This window comes from Cherax quadricarinatus, chromosome 7 (genome assembly GCF_038502225.1).
Source record: "Cherax quadricarinatus isolate ZL_2023a chromosome 7, ASM3850222v1, whole genome shotgun sequence".
Taxonomy (NCBI): Eukaryota; Metazoa; Arthropoda; class Malacostraca; order Decapoda; family Parastacidae; genus Cherax; species Cherax quadricarinatus.
In genome coordinates, this window is record NC_091298.1 from 9,192,710 (window position 1) to 9,208,073 (window position 15,364).

General features: G+C 39.6%; 1 protein-coding gene across 4 annotated transcripts in view; it reads left to right on the top strand.

Moving 5' to 3' along the window:
• LOC128686762 (BUD13 homolog) overlaps positions 1–14,624 on the top strand; it is a 60,936-nt gene extending 46,312 nt beyond the window's left edge. The window contains exons 1-3 of one of the 4 annotated variants that reach the window (XM_053773802.2): positions 3,201–3,261; positions 5,315–5,430; positions 11,231–14,624. In XM_053773802.2, the coding sequence (XP_053629777.1) occupies positions 5,315–5,430; positions 11,231–13,439 (2,325 nt within the window). In that variant the 5' untranslated portion in view covers positions 3,201–3,261 and the 3' untranslated portion in view covers positions 13,440–14,624. Of the gene's footprint in view, positions 1–3,200; positions 3,262–3,288; positions 4,989–5,314; positions 5,431–11,230 lie in introns of those variants that run through there. The other 3 variants (XM_053773803.2, XM_070082272.1, XM_053773804.2) reach the window with 3 other exon arrangements.
• The last annotated feature ends 740 nt before the right edge of the window (positions 14,625–15,364 follow it).

The following is a 15,364-nucleotide window of genomic DNA, read 5'->3' on the forward strand; positions in this document are numbered from 1 at the left end:
CTGATTGCTGATAAACCAGTGCTATCGGGAGATTTGGAAGGATGTGTAAACACACTGGCCATTTCCCACTGAAGTAAGGTCACCGTACCTCAGTAGTTGATAGCTAGTGTGTTAAAAAAAAAAAAAGTTTAGAGAGAATGCAGAAAAAGGCAAGTTATGGGAATAAGCAGAAGTACAAGTAAGTGAACCATTATAGTATCTAGGAAGTTCAGGTCCAAGACAGTGCTAGATTTAGATGAAAATTATGAATAATAATAAGAAAATTATGAATGCAGGTTATTTGCCAGATATCATCCTTGCTACTTTCAACATAACAAAGTGCTATTTTATTTTGTTTTTTGCTTATGACATTTTGATTGTCAGGGTCATTACTATCATGTGGCTGTGCTGGCAAATAGTCCATGTTACTTAAACTTGTGAGCTAGTCCTGGACACTGTCCAGTTATCTGAACATTCTTATCTAACATACACTCAGTGGCCACTTTATTCAGCACACCCTTCTAGTACTGGGTAGGCCCCCTTCCCCCTATTTTCCCAGAACAGCCTGAAGTCTTTGCGGCATCGATTCAAGGTGCTTTTAACATTCCTTAGAGAGTCTGGTCCATGTTAACATGATAGCAGTACACAGATGCTACAGATTTGTTGGCTGCACATTCATGCTGCAAATCTCCTTTTCCACCACATCCCATACATGCTCTATCAGATTGAGATCTAGTGATTGCAGAGGCCATTGAAGTACACTGAACTCTTTGTAATGTTTGTGGAACAAGTGCAAAGTGACATGTGCTTTGTGACATGGCATGTTATTCTGCTGAAAGTAGTCATTGGAAGATGGGTAGATTGTGGCTATAAAAAGATGCACTTGGTCAATAACAGCAATCAGAGAGGCCTTGACATTTAAACCATGCTCATTTAGTATTATTGGGTTCAATCTGTGCCAGGAAAACATGTCCCCATACCATTACACCACCACCATGAACTGTTAACACAACGCAAAATGGATTCATGTTGTTTATTCCAAATTCTGACCCTACCATCTGCATGTTGCAGCAGAAATCAGGATTTATCAAACTAGGCAACATTTTTCCAATCTCCAACTGTCCAGTTTTGGAGATCTTGTGCCCACTCTAGGTTCAGTTTCCTGTTCTTAGCTAACAGGAGTTGAACCTGGTTTTCTTCTGCTGCTCTATCCCTTCCACTTCAAGGTTTGACATGTTGTGCATTTAGAGATGCTCTACAGCATACCACTGTTAATGCATAGTTATTTGAGTTACTGTTGCCTTCCTGTCAGCTTGAACCTATCTCACTATTCTCCTCTGACCTCTCTCATTAACAATCCATTTTATCCCACAGAACTGGATGTTTTCTTTTTTCCCACCATTCTCTGTAAACTCTACACTGTTGTGCATAAAAATTCCAGATCAGCAGTTTCTGAGATACTCTTAACTATCCTGTCTGGCACCAACAATCATTGCATGGTCAAGGTCACTTAAATCACATTTCTTCCCTATTTTGATGTTTGGTCTGAACAGCAGCTGAACCTCTTGACCATGTCTACATGCTTTTAGTCATTGAGGTGCTGCCACATGATTGGCTGATCAGATACTTGCATTAATGGGTAGGTGTACAGGTGTACCTAATAAAGTGGCCATGGAGTGTATTCACATCTTAAGGATGTTCAAGTTCCTGCCATTTGAAGAGAGGGTGCCTTGATGCAGATGACACGTTCTTAATCAAAGGAATACGAGCAATCCTCGCCTTCCTAAGATCAAACCTGATTGCCTCCAATTCCCCAGGTGCTGTATGATCCTTAAGGGTTTAGCACTTCACCCATAAATCTAATAATAACCAGCCAAAACTAAACATAAACTTAAGAGAGGCAGTACCCTAGAAAGTGATGCACTGAGAGCAGGCAGTGAAATACTGAATTGTAAAATGTAGTGACAAATATATTGTAGTGACAGTGTACAATGAAGTAGTGACAGGTGGCTAGTGACATGACCGGAGTAGCGATGTGCAGTGGTAGGTAACTGTACACACGTCATTTTCACTACACATGACCATTATACAGTGATGTGTAGTGACAAATGACATGGATACAGTATATTGACATGACCAGTATACAATGAAGAGAGGTGGCTAGTGTACAGTGATGAGTAGTGACAAGCATACAGTGAAGTGTGGTGACGACCAGAGTACAGTGAAGTGTGGTGACATGATCAGAGTACAGTGAAGTGTGGTGACATGACCAGAGTACAGTGAAGTGTGACGACCAGAGTACAGTGAAGTGTGGTGACATGACCAGAGTACAGTGAAGTGTGGTGACATGACCAGAGTACAGTGAAGTGTGGTGACATGACCAGAGTGCAGTGAAGTGTGGTGACATGACCAGAGTACAGTGAAGTGCATTGACATGACCAGAGTACAGTGAAGTGTGGTGACATGACCAGAGTACAGTGAAGTGTGGTGCAGTGTGACCACTATATTTTTAATTTCATTTTAATCACGCGAAAGCGCTGAACCCATAGGGGTTATACATTGCCTGGGAGGTACTCAGGATTAGTCTCAATGCCTCCCGGGTACTATGTGACCCCTACGATTCTGAACGATTGCAGGTGTATATAACAACAATAATAATATAATAATAATAATAATTAGGAATGAGACCCATATAATTACATTGTTTAAGATAAGACTCGTAAAAACGCTAGTGCCAAGATACCTTTACATTGCCATATCTTCACAGTCATTGTGCCAGTAGCAATCTACACCCTTCAGAAACAATGAATTTAACGAATTGATCCCTTTATTTATATTTAAAAAGCTAATTGACAAAAACATCTAAAATGAGAGTCCTTCAAGGGGTGTGTCTTGCCTGTTGATGAAGGGCTCTTAATCTGAAAAATAAGAGGCTACCCTTTATTTCATCGGAACAAACTTAGCTCTCTCTCATTTTCCAGGCATTGCATAAACCTTATGGGTTTAGCGCTCCCGTGGCCAGGTGCAGGGACTCGACCCCTGCAACCAGAAATAGGCTAGCGGATACATTCGTTTTCATCCAGTTAAAGACACCGCAAGATTAAAATATAAACAAAGGAAATATTTTATACATTATATAAGAAATTTAATTAATGTTCCTATTTCAAAAGTAAGTTTGAAATACATATGGGGAGGATATAAAGTATTTTAGATGTATATATGATATATTATGGCGGGCATGAAGGAAGGTGAGCGAGGTAACATGTAAACAAGACACTCAAGGTACGGCTCGTCTAACTTAACTATATTTTACACCATCTCCTGTGCATTGTGTGGTTAACACTAAGCAGTAGTCATAGACAGTGGGAATTAGAGTAGTTTTATCTTTCAGCTGGGGGGGTTATTTATAAGATTGCATTTAGACCCCTTTGGAAATAAGTCGCTGACTCTTGGGTTATCCTAGGTAATTTTTTGTTATGTATGGCAGTTGTAATCAGCCAAGAACTATGCAGTTTTGCCTAAATGAGCTTATTTAAATTTTGGCTTGTAGTTCAAGTGGCTAGCCTTCAGCTCTCATCTGAAAGACCGGGGCTCGATCCCGGCACGGGTGGAGAGGTTGGGTATGTTACACCTGTTGACCCTGTTCACCTAGCAGTAAATAGGTACCTGGGTAATAGCCTACTGTTGTGGGTCGCATCCTCAGGAAGAGAATCAAAAGTCCTCATTAAAAATAAGCCGCAAAATATAATGGCAATTTTTTGCTAAACCACCTGATTTTTTTGGGTTATCAAGGACCCCAGTAGAAATAGGTCACTTTGTCTGACTTTTATGGGTTATCCTAGGTAATTTACACATATGTTACTTAGGTATGATAATTTGTGTAATTATTTGTGTGTACCTGTACCTAAATACACTTACTTCCTCAAATGGGAGGTTCCTTGATGCTGGTAGGAGGCTCTTCATCCAAGGAATTTAATTTTTCCTCCCCTTTGAATAAACCTGTTTACTTCCCATTCCCCAGACATTGTATGACCCCAATGTGTTTAGCACTTCTCCTTAAATATAATGATTGCTGACCCTCAGGTTAATTATTCATATTAAATATTTTGGGTTTGTATATGGGGGACTGCATTGGAAATAAATTGTTAACTTTATGCCTTGGCAGATTTGGGAACCACATAGTTGAAGAATATTGCAATGGTTGGTGACAGTAAATAGGAAGCTTCAGTTTGATTACTTGCTTTGTTTTTTGTGATTTTCTGTTCATGGTATTAATAATAGTAATAATAATTATATCACTATAGAAATGACCTCTATTTTTCTCCAATATGGTAGACTTGTTTTGTGGGGGATGCCAACTTTAATTTACATTAGAGTATTATATACCCAGTGCTAATGCCACTTATAGCACACTCATAAAAAAATGCTATGTGGTTTACTGTAAAGAATTATTATACTGTTCATGTAAATGCTTATTTCAAAATCATCAGAGATTCTTTCCTTGGGCTAACCATTCAAGGAGGTGCCTTGAGTATAACAGTAATAATTCTTTGGGCTAACAGGTTCTTGGCATGCTATAGAGTATGTATACATACACAGAAACTGTAGATAACACGTACAGTACACTGGCAGTATGAGCATACATGTACTACAACAGTATGGATTATACACATGGAGTACGTATACATAAACTGATGCATTAGAGTGCACTAAGTGTTGCCATATGACTCGTGCAGGTTTAGTGCATGGTGTTAATATAATTATAAGAGTACAGAGTATGCTATACATTGCCAGTGTAGAATATTCATATACGTATTGAGGTACACTATAAAGTACACACAGAATGTAGAATAGACATACATTGATATAGTATAAAGGAAGAATGGGCCAGTACCAAAGTTTTTGCTCATACTAATACTCAGTTTTAAGCCAGTATAGATACCAGTGCCATCAAAATTAGTCAATACCCACCAGTACCATCACCAGTACTTCGGCACACCTAGTATAAAGTATATGCTTACAGGGAAGAATGTCATTCACACAAATATATCTTATAACATGTACTTTATGGGATACCTTTTGGTGAATTACAAAATTTAGTTAATAACTTTTTTCTTTTTTAAATTTATTAGCCGTGAATGTAGCATGAAGTAAGTAGAGGTTTGTTGTTGGATTGAGTGTAATATATGCCACCTAAAATTTAAATTGGAAATTTGTAAATAGAATACTTTTCAGAAAATTATTCTTTTCTGTGTCCATTAATATCTCCTTGTTTTGATACTTTTTAAAGTTATTATTCTCTGTGTCCATCATTAATATCTCTGTATTTTGACAGATGGCTGCCCCATTAAGTCAGAAAGAATATCTGAAGAAGTACCTGAGTGGCAATGACCCTGAAAAGAAAAAGAAGAAAAAGAAAAAGAAAGATAAGGTTTCTGGGTCAAGCAAAGGGTAAATATTATTTTGGTGGCTACTGATGTTGATTGTGAGTTATTTATATAACTAAATAAATCTTTGATTTCAACATTAACTTGGTGCCGGTAATGGGATTTTGATCAAGTAATCGGAGCTTCTACTTTCCTTGAATTAAACCAGATTCCCTTTCATTTCCCAGGCACTGTATAACTCCTATAGATTTAGTGCTTCTTCACGAATTTAATAATACACTCCTGTAATTAGTTTTAAATTTTGTGGGGGTTACTTTCCAGCACTGTATCTGACATTAACGTTCTCATTTGAAAATAAAAAATACAAATACAGTGGTACCTTGAGTTTCCAACAGCTCCTGACTCAAACAGTTATGTAAGTGTGTTGTTGTAAGTGCTTTTGTAAGTGTATTTGTGGGGGTCTGAAATGGACTAATCTAATTTACATTATTCCTTATGGGAACAAATTCGTTTGGTATCGGCACTCAGTCTTCTGGAACGAATTAAGTTCGTAACTTGAGGTACCACTGTATTGTTACTGTTATAACAGATGCAGTTGAGTAACTGATAAACTACACATTTTAAATATTTTTTTTTTTCAACAAACTGGCCGTATCCCACCAAGGCAGGGTGACCTAAAAAATGAAAGTTTTTTTTTTAGGTCACCCTGCATTGTTCTTTTTAGGTCACCCTGCACATCATTTAAATTAAAAAAGAAAAATGAAAGTTTTTCTTTTTAAATTTGGTAATTTATAGAAAAGAAGGGGTTACTAGCCCCTTTCTCCCAGCATTTTAGTCACCTCTTATGACATGCATGGCTTACAGAAGAATTCTGTCTCGCTTCCTCATGAAAATTAGAGGAAATAAAGAAAAACAAGAACTATTAAGAAAATAGAAGCAAATCCAGATGGATACTAACCTAATTGTACTCGCCCAATTGTGGTTGCAGGGGTCGAGACTCAGCTCTTGGCCCCACCTCTTCACTGAGTGCTACTAGGTCCTCTCTCTCCCTGCTCCATGAACTTTATCATACCTCATCTTTAAGATATGTATGGTTCCTGCCTCCACTACCTCACTTGCTAGGTTATTCCACTCCTGACTACTCTGTGACTGAAGAAATATTTCCTAAAATCCCTTTGACTCATCTGGGTCTTCAACTTCCAATTGTGACCCTTTGTTTCTGTGTCCTCTCTCTGGAACATCCTGTCTCTGTCCACCTTGTCTATTCCATGCAGTATTTTGTCTCCCCTAACCCTCCTGTCCTCCAGTGTCATCACGCTGATTTCCCTTAACCTTTCTTCGTAGGACATTCCCCTTAACTCTGGAACTAACCTTGTCGCAAACCTTTGCACTTTCTCTAATTTCTTGAGGAGCTTGATCAAGTGTGGGTTCCAAACAAGCGCTGCATACTCCAGTATGGACCTGACATACACAGTGTAGTGTCTTGAACGATTCTTTACTAAGGTATCGGAATGCTGTTCTCAGGTTTGCCAGGCACCCATATGCTGCAGCAGTTACCTGGTTGATGTGTGCTTCCGGAGACGTGCTCGGTGTTATACCCACCCAAGATCTTTGTCCTTGAGCGAGGTTTGCAGTCTTTGGCCACCTAGCCTATACAGTGGACCCTCGCATAACGCTATTAATCCATTCCTGAGAGCTCAATGTTATGCGAAATTATCGTTATGTGAATGAATTTTCCCCATAAGAAATAATGGAAATCAAATTAATCTGTTCCTGACACCCAAAAGTATGAAATTTTTTTTTTTTTACCACGTGAAATATTAATTTTAATACACACAAACTGAAGAAGACATGCACAGTTACATGACTCTTACCTTTATTGAAGATCTGGTGATGATTGATGGGATGGGAGGAGGGGAGAGTGTTGATGGTCTTAGTGTTTAGAAGGGGAATCCTCTTCCATTAGGACTTGAGGTGTCAAGTCTTTTTCCGGGGTTACTTCCCTTCTTCTTTTAATACCACTAGGACCAGCTTGAGAGTCACTGGACTTCTGTCGCACAACATATCTGTCCATAGAGGCCTGTACCTCTCGTTCCTTTATGACTTTCCTAAAGTGGTTCACAACATAGTGTACAGGTTGCCAACACGGCTTGCAACAGCTGTCTGAGGGTGATTTTCATCCATAAAGGTTTGCACTTTAAGCCACATTGCACAGATTTCCTTAATCTTTGAAGTAGGCAACTTCTTCAATTTCTCTCTCCCCTCCTCCGAAGCAGTTTCCTCAGGTGTGGCCTCATGCTGTTGAAGATGATCTAGCAGCTCATCAGTGGTTAGTTCTTCATTGTCCTCCTCCACCAACTCTTCCACATCCTCCCCACTAACCTCCAACCCCAAGGACTTCCCCAATGCCACAATTGATTCCTCAACTGGCATACGCCTCTCAGGGCTAGCCTCAAATCCTTCAAAATCCCTTTGGTCTACACATTCTGGCCACAGTTTCTTCCAAGCAGAGTTCAAGGTCCTCTTAGTCACTCCCTCCCAAGCCTTACCTATAAGGTTTATGCAATTGAGGATATTAAAGTGATCTCTCCAAAACTCTCTTAGAGTCAATTGAGTTTCTGAGGTCACTACAAAGCACCTTTCAAACAGAGCTTTTGTGTACAGTTTTTTGAAGTTTGCAATAACCTGCTGGTCCATGGGCTGCAGGAGAGGAGTGGTATTAGGAGGCAAAAACTTGACCTTAATGAAGCTCATGTCCCCACAAAGTCGCTCTGCCAAGTCTGTAGGATGACCAGGGGCATTGTCTAACACCAGGAGGCACTTAAGGTCTAATTTCTTTTCAGTTAGGTAATTTTTCACATTGGGGGCAAATGCTTGGTGTAACCAGTCATAGAAAAAGTCCCTAGTGACCCATGCCTTACTGTTTGCCCTCCACAGCACACACAAATTAGCCTTGAGGATATTCTTTTGCCTGAACGCTCTGGGAGTTTCTGAGTGATACACTAATAAAGGCTTCACTTTGCAATCACCACTAGCATTGGCACACATGAGAAGAGTAAGCCTGTCTTTCATAGGCTTATGTCCTGGGAGTGCCTTTTCCTCCTCAGTAATGTAGGTCCTGCTTGGCATTTTCTTCCAAAACAGGCCTGTTTCATCACAATTAAACACTTGTTCAGGTTTCAGTCCTTCACTGTCTATGTACTCCTTGAATTCCTGCACATATTTTTCAGCTGCTTTGTGGTCCGAACTGGCAGCCTCACCATGCCTTATCACACTATGTATGCCACTACGCTTCTTAAATCTCTCAAACCAACCTTTGCTGGCCTTAAATTCACTCACATCATCACTAGTTGCAGGCATTTTTCTAATTAAATCTTCATGCAACTTCCTAGCCTTTTCACTTATGATCGCTTGAGAGATGCTATCTCCTGCTATCTGTTTTTCGTTTATCCACACCAATAAGAGTCTCTCAACATCTTCTATCACTTGCGATCTCTGTTTCGAAAACACAGTTGCACCTTTGGCAAGAATCTCAGTAGTAGTAACCAGTTACCAGTAACCAGTGTACCAGTAGATGACTCACTACCAACCATCTCTGTGTGAATCACTGACTGTATTCATATTGTTGCTGACCTAGCAGGATTTCAAGCGCCCCCTCGCCCATGGGCACTCCTCAGTCAGTCTAGTCAAGGGGCAGAGAGAGGCAGGTTCGGCTGTGGCGCCCTTCCACATACTTTAGTTACAATATACGTACTTCCAGCCTACGTGAGTATTTTTACCCAATCCACGTGTTCGAACCCCACATGATAAGAACAGCTTCCTTGATTGCCGTTTTCTTGGACACAATAGGAGTGATGGTTGATTGGGGTTTACTATACAACCTGGCCAGCTCGGAGACACGTACTCCACTTTCATACTTAGCAATGATCTCTTTCTTCATCTCTATAGTAATTCTCACCCTTATTCCTGTAGGGTTGGCACTAGAAGCTTTTTTTGGGCCCATGGTCACTTATTTTGCAGATGAAATCACCAAAAACGCTGTAATAATACGAAATGTTCCGATTGTATGCTTGGATGTTACCGCGGAGGCTGGCTTGTAAACAATGCCACCGGCGGAACATGTGAGGCTGGCTCAGGCCGCACATTAGACGCGTCTCGGACGAATAGCGTTGAGCGAGTTTTTTAGCGGTATGCGAGGCAAAATTTTAGCGATAAAATGTATCGGTATGCGGATTTAATGTTATGTGATGCCAACGGTATGCGAGGGTCCACTGTACTCCATCTGCAGTCTTCTTTGTCCTTCCCCAATCTTCACGACTTTGCTTTTGGCGGGGTTAAATTCGAGAAGCCAGTTGCTGGACCAGGTGGCCAGCCTGTCCAGGTCTCTTTGAAGTCCTGCCTGATCCTCATCTGATTTAATTCTCCTCATTAGCTTCACATCATCTGTGAACAGGGACATGCATGTGTGGTGTGACCTTAGTGTAAGTAGAAGAAGCAAGATATACCCGGTATACCATTTGTTTGAGACAGAAAAAGCGACACCAGCATTCCTACCATCATGTAAAACAATATCAGGTTTCCATTTCACACTCACTTAGCAGGACAGTAGTACCTCCCTGGATGGTTGCTGTCTGCCAACCTACCACCTATACTTATAAAACTTGCAGTATGTATTTTAATCCTTAATATTCTATAAGATAGTGCACCAAATACAATTAAGCCACCTGTGAATGCATGCTTCTATATATGTTTACCTGGAGTTTACCTGGAGAGAGTTTCGGGGGTCAATGCCCCCGCGGCCCGGTCTGTGACCAGGCCTCCTGGTGGATCAGCGCCTGATCAACCAGGCTGTTGCTGCTGGCTGCACGCAAACCAACGTACGAGCCACAGCCCGGCTGATCAGGAACTGACTTTAGGTGCTTGTCCAGTGCCAGCTTGAAGACTGCCAGGGGTCTGTTGGTAATCCCCCTTATGTGTGCTGGGAGGCAGTTGAACAGTCTCGGGCCCCTGACACTTATTGTATGGTCTCTTAACGTGCTAGTGACACCCCTGCTTTTCATTGGGGGGATGGTGCATCGTCTGCCAAGTCTTTTGCTTTCGTAGTGAGTGATTTTCGTGTGCAAGTTCGGTACTAGTCCCTCTAGGATTTTCCAGGTGTATATAATCATGTATCTCTCCCTCCTGCGTTCCAGGGAATACAGGTTTAGAAACCTCAAGCGCTCCCAGTAATTGAGGTGTTTTATCTCCGTTATGCGCGCCGTGAAAGTTCTCTGTACATTTTCTAGGTCGGCAATTTCACCTGCCTTGAAAGGTGCTGTTAGAGTGCAGCAATATTCCAGCCTAGATAGAACAAGTGACCTGAAGAGTGTCATCTTTTTTTATATATATAAATTAACTTGTCCAATTCTAGTTTGAAAATTAAAACATAATTAAACACTGTATTACTTGGCATTTTAAAAACAGAAAATAATTTATACACATTTATTAGATGTACATGTATGGGTTACTAATTTTTCTGTTTAATTTATATTTAAAAAAAAATGTGTCAACCTTTGTCTTACACAATGAACTAGGGGGCCATCTAAGAAGTTGCAGTATATACAGAAAGATGAAGGCCTCTTTAACTTATTTTCCCGTTTTCTTCTGCTTCATGTTAACTCCAAATTTTTGTTTTGTATGCAAATAAATAACATGATTGTTGTTGTTCACCTGAATATTTTTGCTCAAATCTGTGTAAACATTGTCACTTCTTATTAAGTCTAGGTTCTCTGACTAAATTTTAATACAATATTGTTATAGGTATTATAGCCGAAACTTGACTCTAGTAAATTAGAACAGTATAGTTTTCATCTTTTACATTACAGAATGCGCATCATTGAAGATTCTCTCGATATGAAAAATGTACCCTTTGGATATGCAGATGATGATGATAATCCTACAGTAGCTGAAGTTACATATGAAGATGAAAAAATGAAAATAATGGAAGAATTCCAAGGAAACAGAAGATGGAAGAAGTTAAAAGACAAGGAGAGTAAGGATGAAAATGACCATGATTGGCAGCAGTTGCATGGGTCAAGAAAAACATCGAAAGAGTCTCCACCACGCAGGGCAAGATATGACTCTGGTTCTCCACCTAGGAAAAAAAGACATGATTCTGAGTCCCCACCACGAAAGACAAGACATGACTCAGTATCTCCTCAACGGAGAAGAAGGCATGATTCTGGATCACCTCCACCAAGAGCAAGACATAACTCAAGATCTCCACCAAAGAGGGCCAGACATGACTCAGGTTCTCCACCAAGGAGGGCACGACATGACTCTGGATCCCCACCACTGAGGTTGAGACAGAATTCTTGCTCTCCCTCACGGAGAAGAAGACGCGATTCTGGATCACCCCCAAGGATTCGAAATGTCTCTGAATCCCCACGAGTAAGAAAAGCAGATCAGAATTCTGATGAATCGCCTCAGTCTGGTGATATGAAGATGTCATCAGTAAAAAGATTGAGACATGATTCAGATTCATTTCCATTAGCAAATGTGGAAACTAAACAAAATGCTCTTAATTCTGAATTATCACCAAGAAGAAAAAGACATGATTCTGATTATTCACCTGAAAGAAAAAAACCTGATGCAGATGCCTCACCTCAGAGAAGAAAATATGATTCAGATGCCTCACCTCAAAGAAAAAAACATGATTCAAACACTTCTTTTCAAAGAAAAACACACGATTCAGGCATTTCAGCTCCTGAAAGAAAACGGCATGATTTAGACACATCGCCTTCTAGAAGACGGCATGACTTGAACCCTCCAGGCCCTGGAAGTAAAAGACAGAATTTGGGCATTTCTCCTCAAAGAATGCAAAATGATTCAGATACATCACCTTCAAGGATGAAAAGGAATGAATCACATACTTCACCACAAAGAAAAAAGAGACAAGATTCAGGCACTTCACCTCAGAGAAAATTAAGAGAGGATCCAAGCCTCTCACCCTCAAGAAGAAGCAATTCAAGTACTTCACCCTCAAGAAAAGGTAAAGATCTTCATGCATTATCTTTTAGGAGGAAAACCAATGATTCAGATATCTCTTCTCATGGAAGGGAGGAAATTGATTCAGATTCATCACACAGGAAAAAGAGTGATTCTGACACCTCACCACCACGAAGAAAAAGGAATGACTCTGATTCTTTGTCTCCTAGAAGAAAAAAACTTGATTCTGATTCACCTCCTCCCAGAAGACGGAATAATTCTGATTCTTCTCCTCTTAGGAAAAAAAGAGCTGAATCTCATCCAACACCACCAGTGAGAATAAGGAATGATTCTGATTCTTCACCTCCAAGAAAGAAAAAAGATGATTCTCAGGCCTCTCCTCCAAGGAGAAAGAGGAATGATTCTGATTGCTCCCCTCCTAGAAGGAAAAGAAGTGACTCTGATGCTTCACCTCCCCGAAGAAAACGAAATGATTCTGACTCCTCGCCACCCAGGAGAAAAAGAAATGATTCTGATTCCTCTCCACCTAGGAAAAAAATGGATGATTCACATAACCATTCCCAGAGAGACCGTAGGCAACATCCAGAACGCAAAATGACCACTCAAGAATATCTCGTAGCAAGAAAGAGAGGAGAGTTGAAGAAAGACACTCCAGAAGATATTGCCAGAAAGGAAAGGGAGGCGGTGTTGCAGCGTCAGGCTGAAGAAAAGCATCAGCAGTGGAAACATGGAGTAAAGCAAGTGCAAGAGTACCAACAAAAAGTAGCTGATGAAACACATGAAATGGGTAAAGCCTTTGCAAGAACAGCAGATGATGCAGACATGAATGATCGATTAAAAGTTGTAGCTAGAAAAGAAGACCCGATGTTAGAGTACATTTTGCAGAAGGATGTGAAATCAAGTAAGCAGCCTGTGAAACCAACATACAAGGGTTCATTTCCTCCAAATAGACTAAATGTTCGACCTGGGTACAGGTGGGATGGGGTAGACAGATCAAATGGCTTTGAGAAACAGTGGTTTGAACGTAAGAACAGTAGGAAGGCTCAAGATGAAGAAGCATATAAATGGAGTGTATCTGATATGTAGACCTCTAATGCAAGTACAAAATCATTACTAGTGGGATGTTTTATCAGTATGGTAGAATTGTTTCATGTAAGATTAAAAAAAAAATTGTTACAAATAACTATAGTTGGTAAAGTACTTTTTTATTGTTTTCATTTAGAGTGAAAAACCAAATACCGTACCTGTCCATTGTTATTATTTTTCATGAGTTGCTAATCAAGGGATTTGATTAGATGAAGACTTTTATATTTTCTCCTATTTGAAAATAATTACATGTATACCCTTACCAGAGTACACACCAGTTTTGTCCCAAGCATTTTAAATTAATGCCTCTTCATATTCAGTGTTCAGCTTGTCTGGCTGCTTCACTACTACAGTATTGTCAAATTAGGGATTGTTTTTTGTTTTAAGGCTTTTGTTATTTTTTCCAGTATGTGGGTAACTTTTGTTTAGCTAATAGAAATGTGATTTCTGAAAATTATTGAAAATCTTACAGATGCAGCTTTGTGAGCCTTACTGATCACTCACTGACATCTCTTTCCAAGCAAAATTTATTAGTCATTCTCTCTAATTAAATAATACTGCACATCAGATACATTTATTAAAATATCCATATCCATGTACAGTGGACCCCCGCATAACGATTACCTCCGAATGCGACCAATTATGTAAGTGTATTTATGTAAGTGCGTTTGTACGTGTATGTTTGGGGGTCTGAAATGGACTAATCTACTTCACAATATTCCTTATGGGAACAAATTCGGTCAGTACTGGCACCTGAACATACTTCTGGAGTGAAAAAATATCGTTAACTGGGGGTCCACTGTATTTCAAGTACATTTATTAATTTAATTATTTTAAATCAGTTTATGTATTTTATCTAAGAAAATTATTTGCTTTAATTGTAAATATTTATTTGTATTGTTTATATGGCATACATTTCTTTTGAAGGAAATGCTAACAGTATTTCCCTGAATAATTGCTTAACTGTCTGGTTGTTAAAAAATAGAGATCCTGTATGACAGGTGAACCAAGCACCTGTATTACAGATGGTTGACATTAGCATACTATGTAATTATCCCACTGTCTAAGGGTGCACATGTCAAAACAGTTGAAACACCCAGCAGATGCATTTCCCTAACTATCTTTGTACTGAATTACACTGCCTGTACTTTGTTAGTGGGAATAAAATGTGGTGGCATATATATATCAATTAATTTAATTTGTAAAACGGTACTGTATTCATCCCATTCCATCAAAATATGGTTGTTGATGGAAAATGAGATGAAAGTTTAGACATATGTGCAACATCTGGATATCTTTATTGTAGACGTTTCGCCATCCAGTGGCTTTATCAATACAGATTCTAGGACATAATTAGAAGACAGTAGAACTACATACGTCTACAATAAAGATATCCAGATGTTGCACATGTGTCTAAACTTTCATAGTCGGTATTTTATACCTTTCTTGCACGAAAAATGAGATGCGCAAGTCGGGTGTCTTGATGCTGGTATATTGGTTTTGATCCAAAGAATTTGAGCGTCTCTTCCCTTCCTTGGGTTGAAACTGATATCTCCCATTCTGCAGGTGCTGTATGACCCTATTGAGTTTAGTGCATCTCTATTATTAATACAGTGGACCCCCGGCTTACGATATTATTTCATTCCAGAAGTATGTTCAGGTGCCATTAGCGAACGAATTTGTTCCCCATAAGGAATATTGTCAATTAGATTAGTCCATTTCAGACCCCCAAACATACACGTACAAACGCACTTACATAAATACACTTACATAATTGGGAGCTGATCGTAAAACGGGGGTCCACTGTAATAAGAAATTCAAAAAAATTTGAACAAAAGCAGTAGGTTAAGAAATTAGTTGGAAGGCAGAGTAGCTGGGATGAGGAAACAAGAAAAATAGTGATGTAAATGGTTTACAAAACCAAC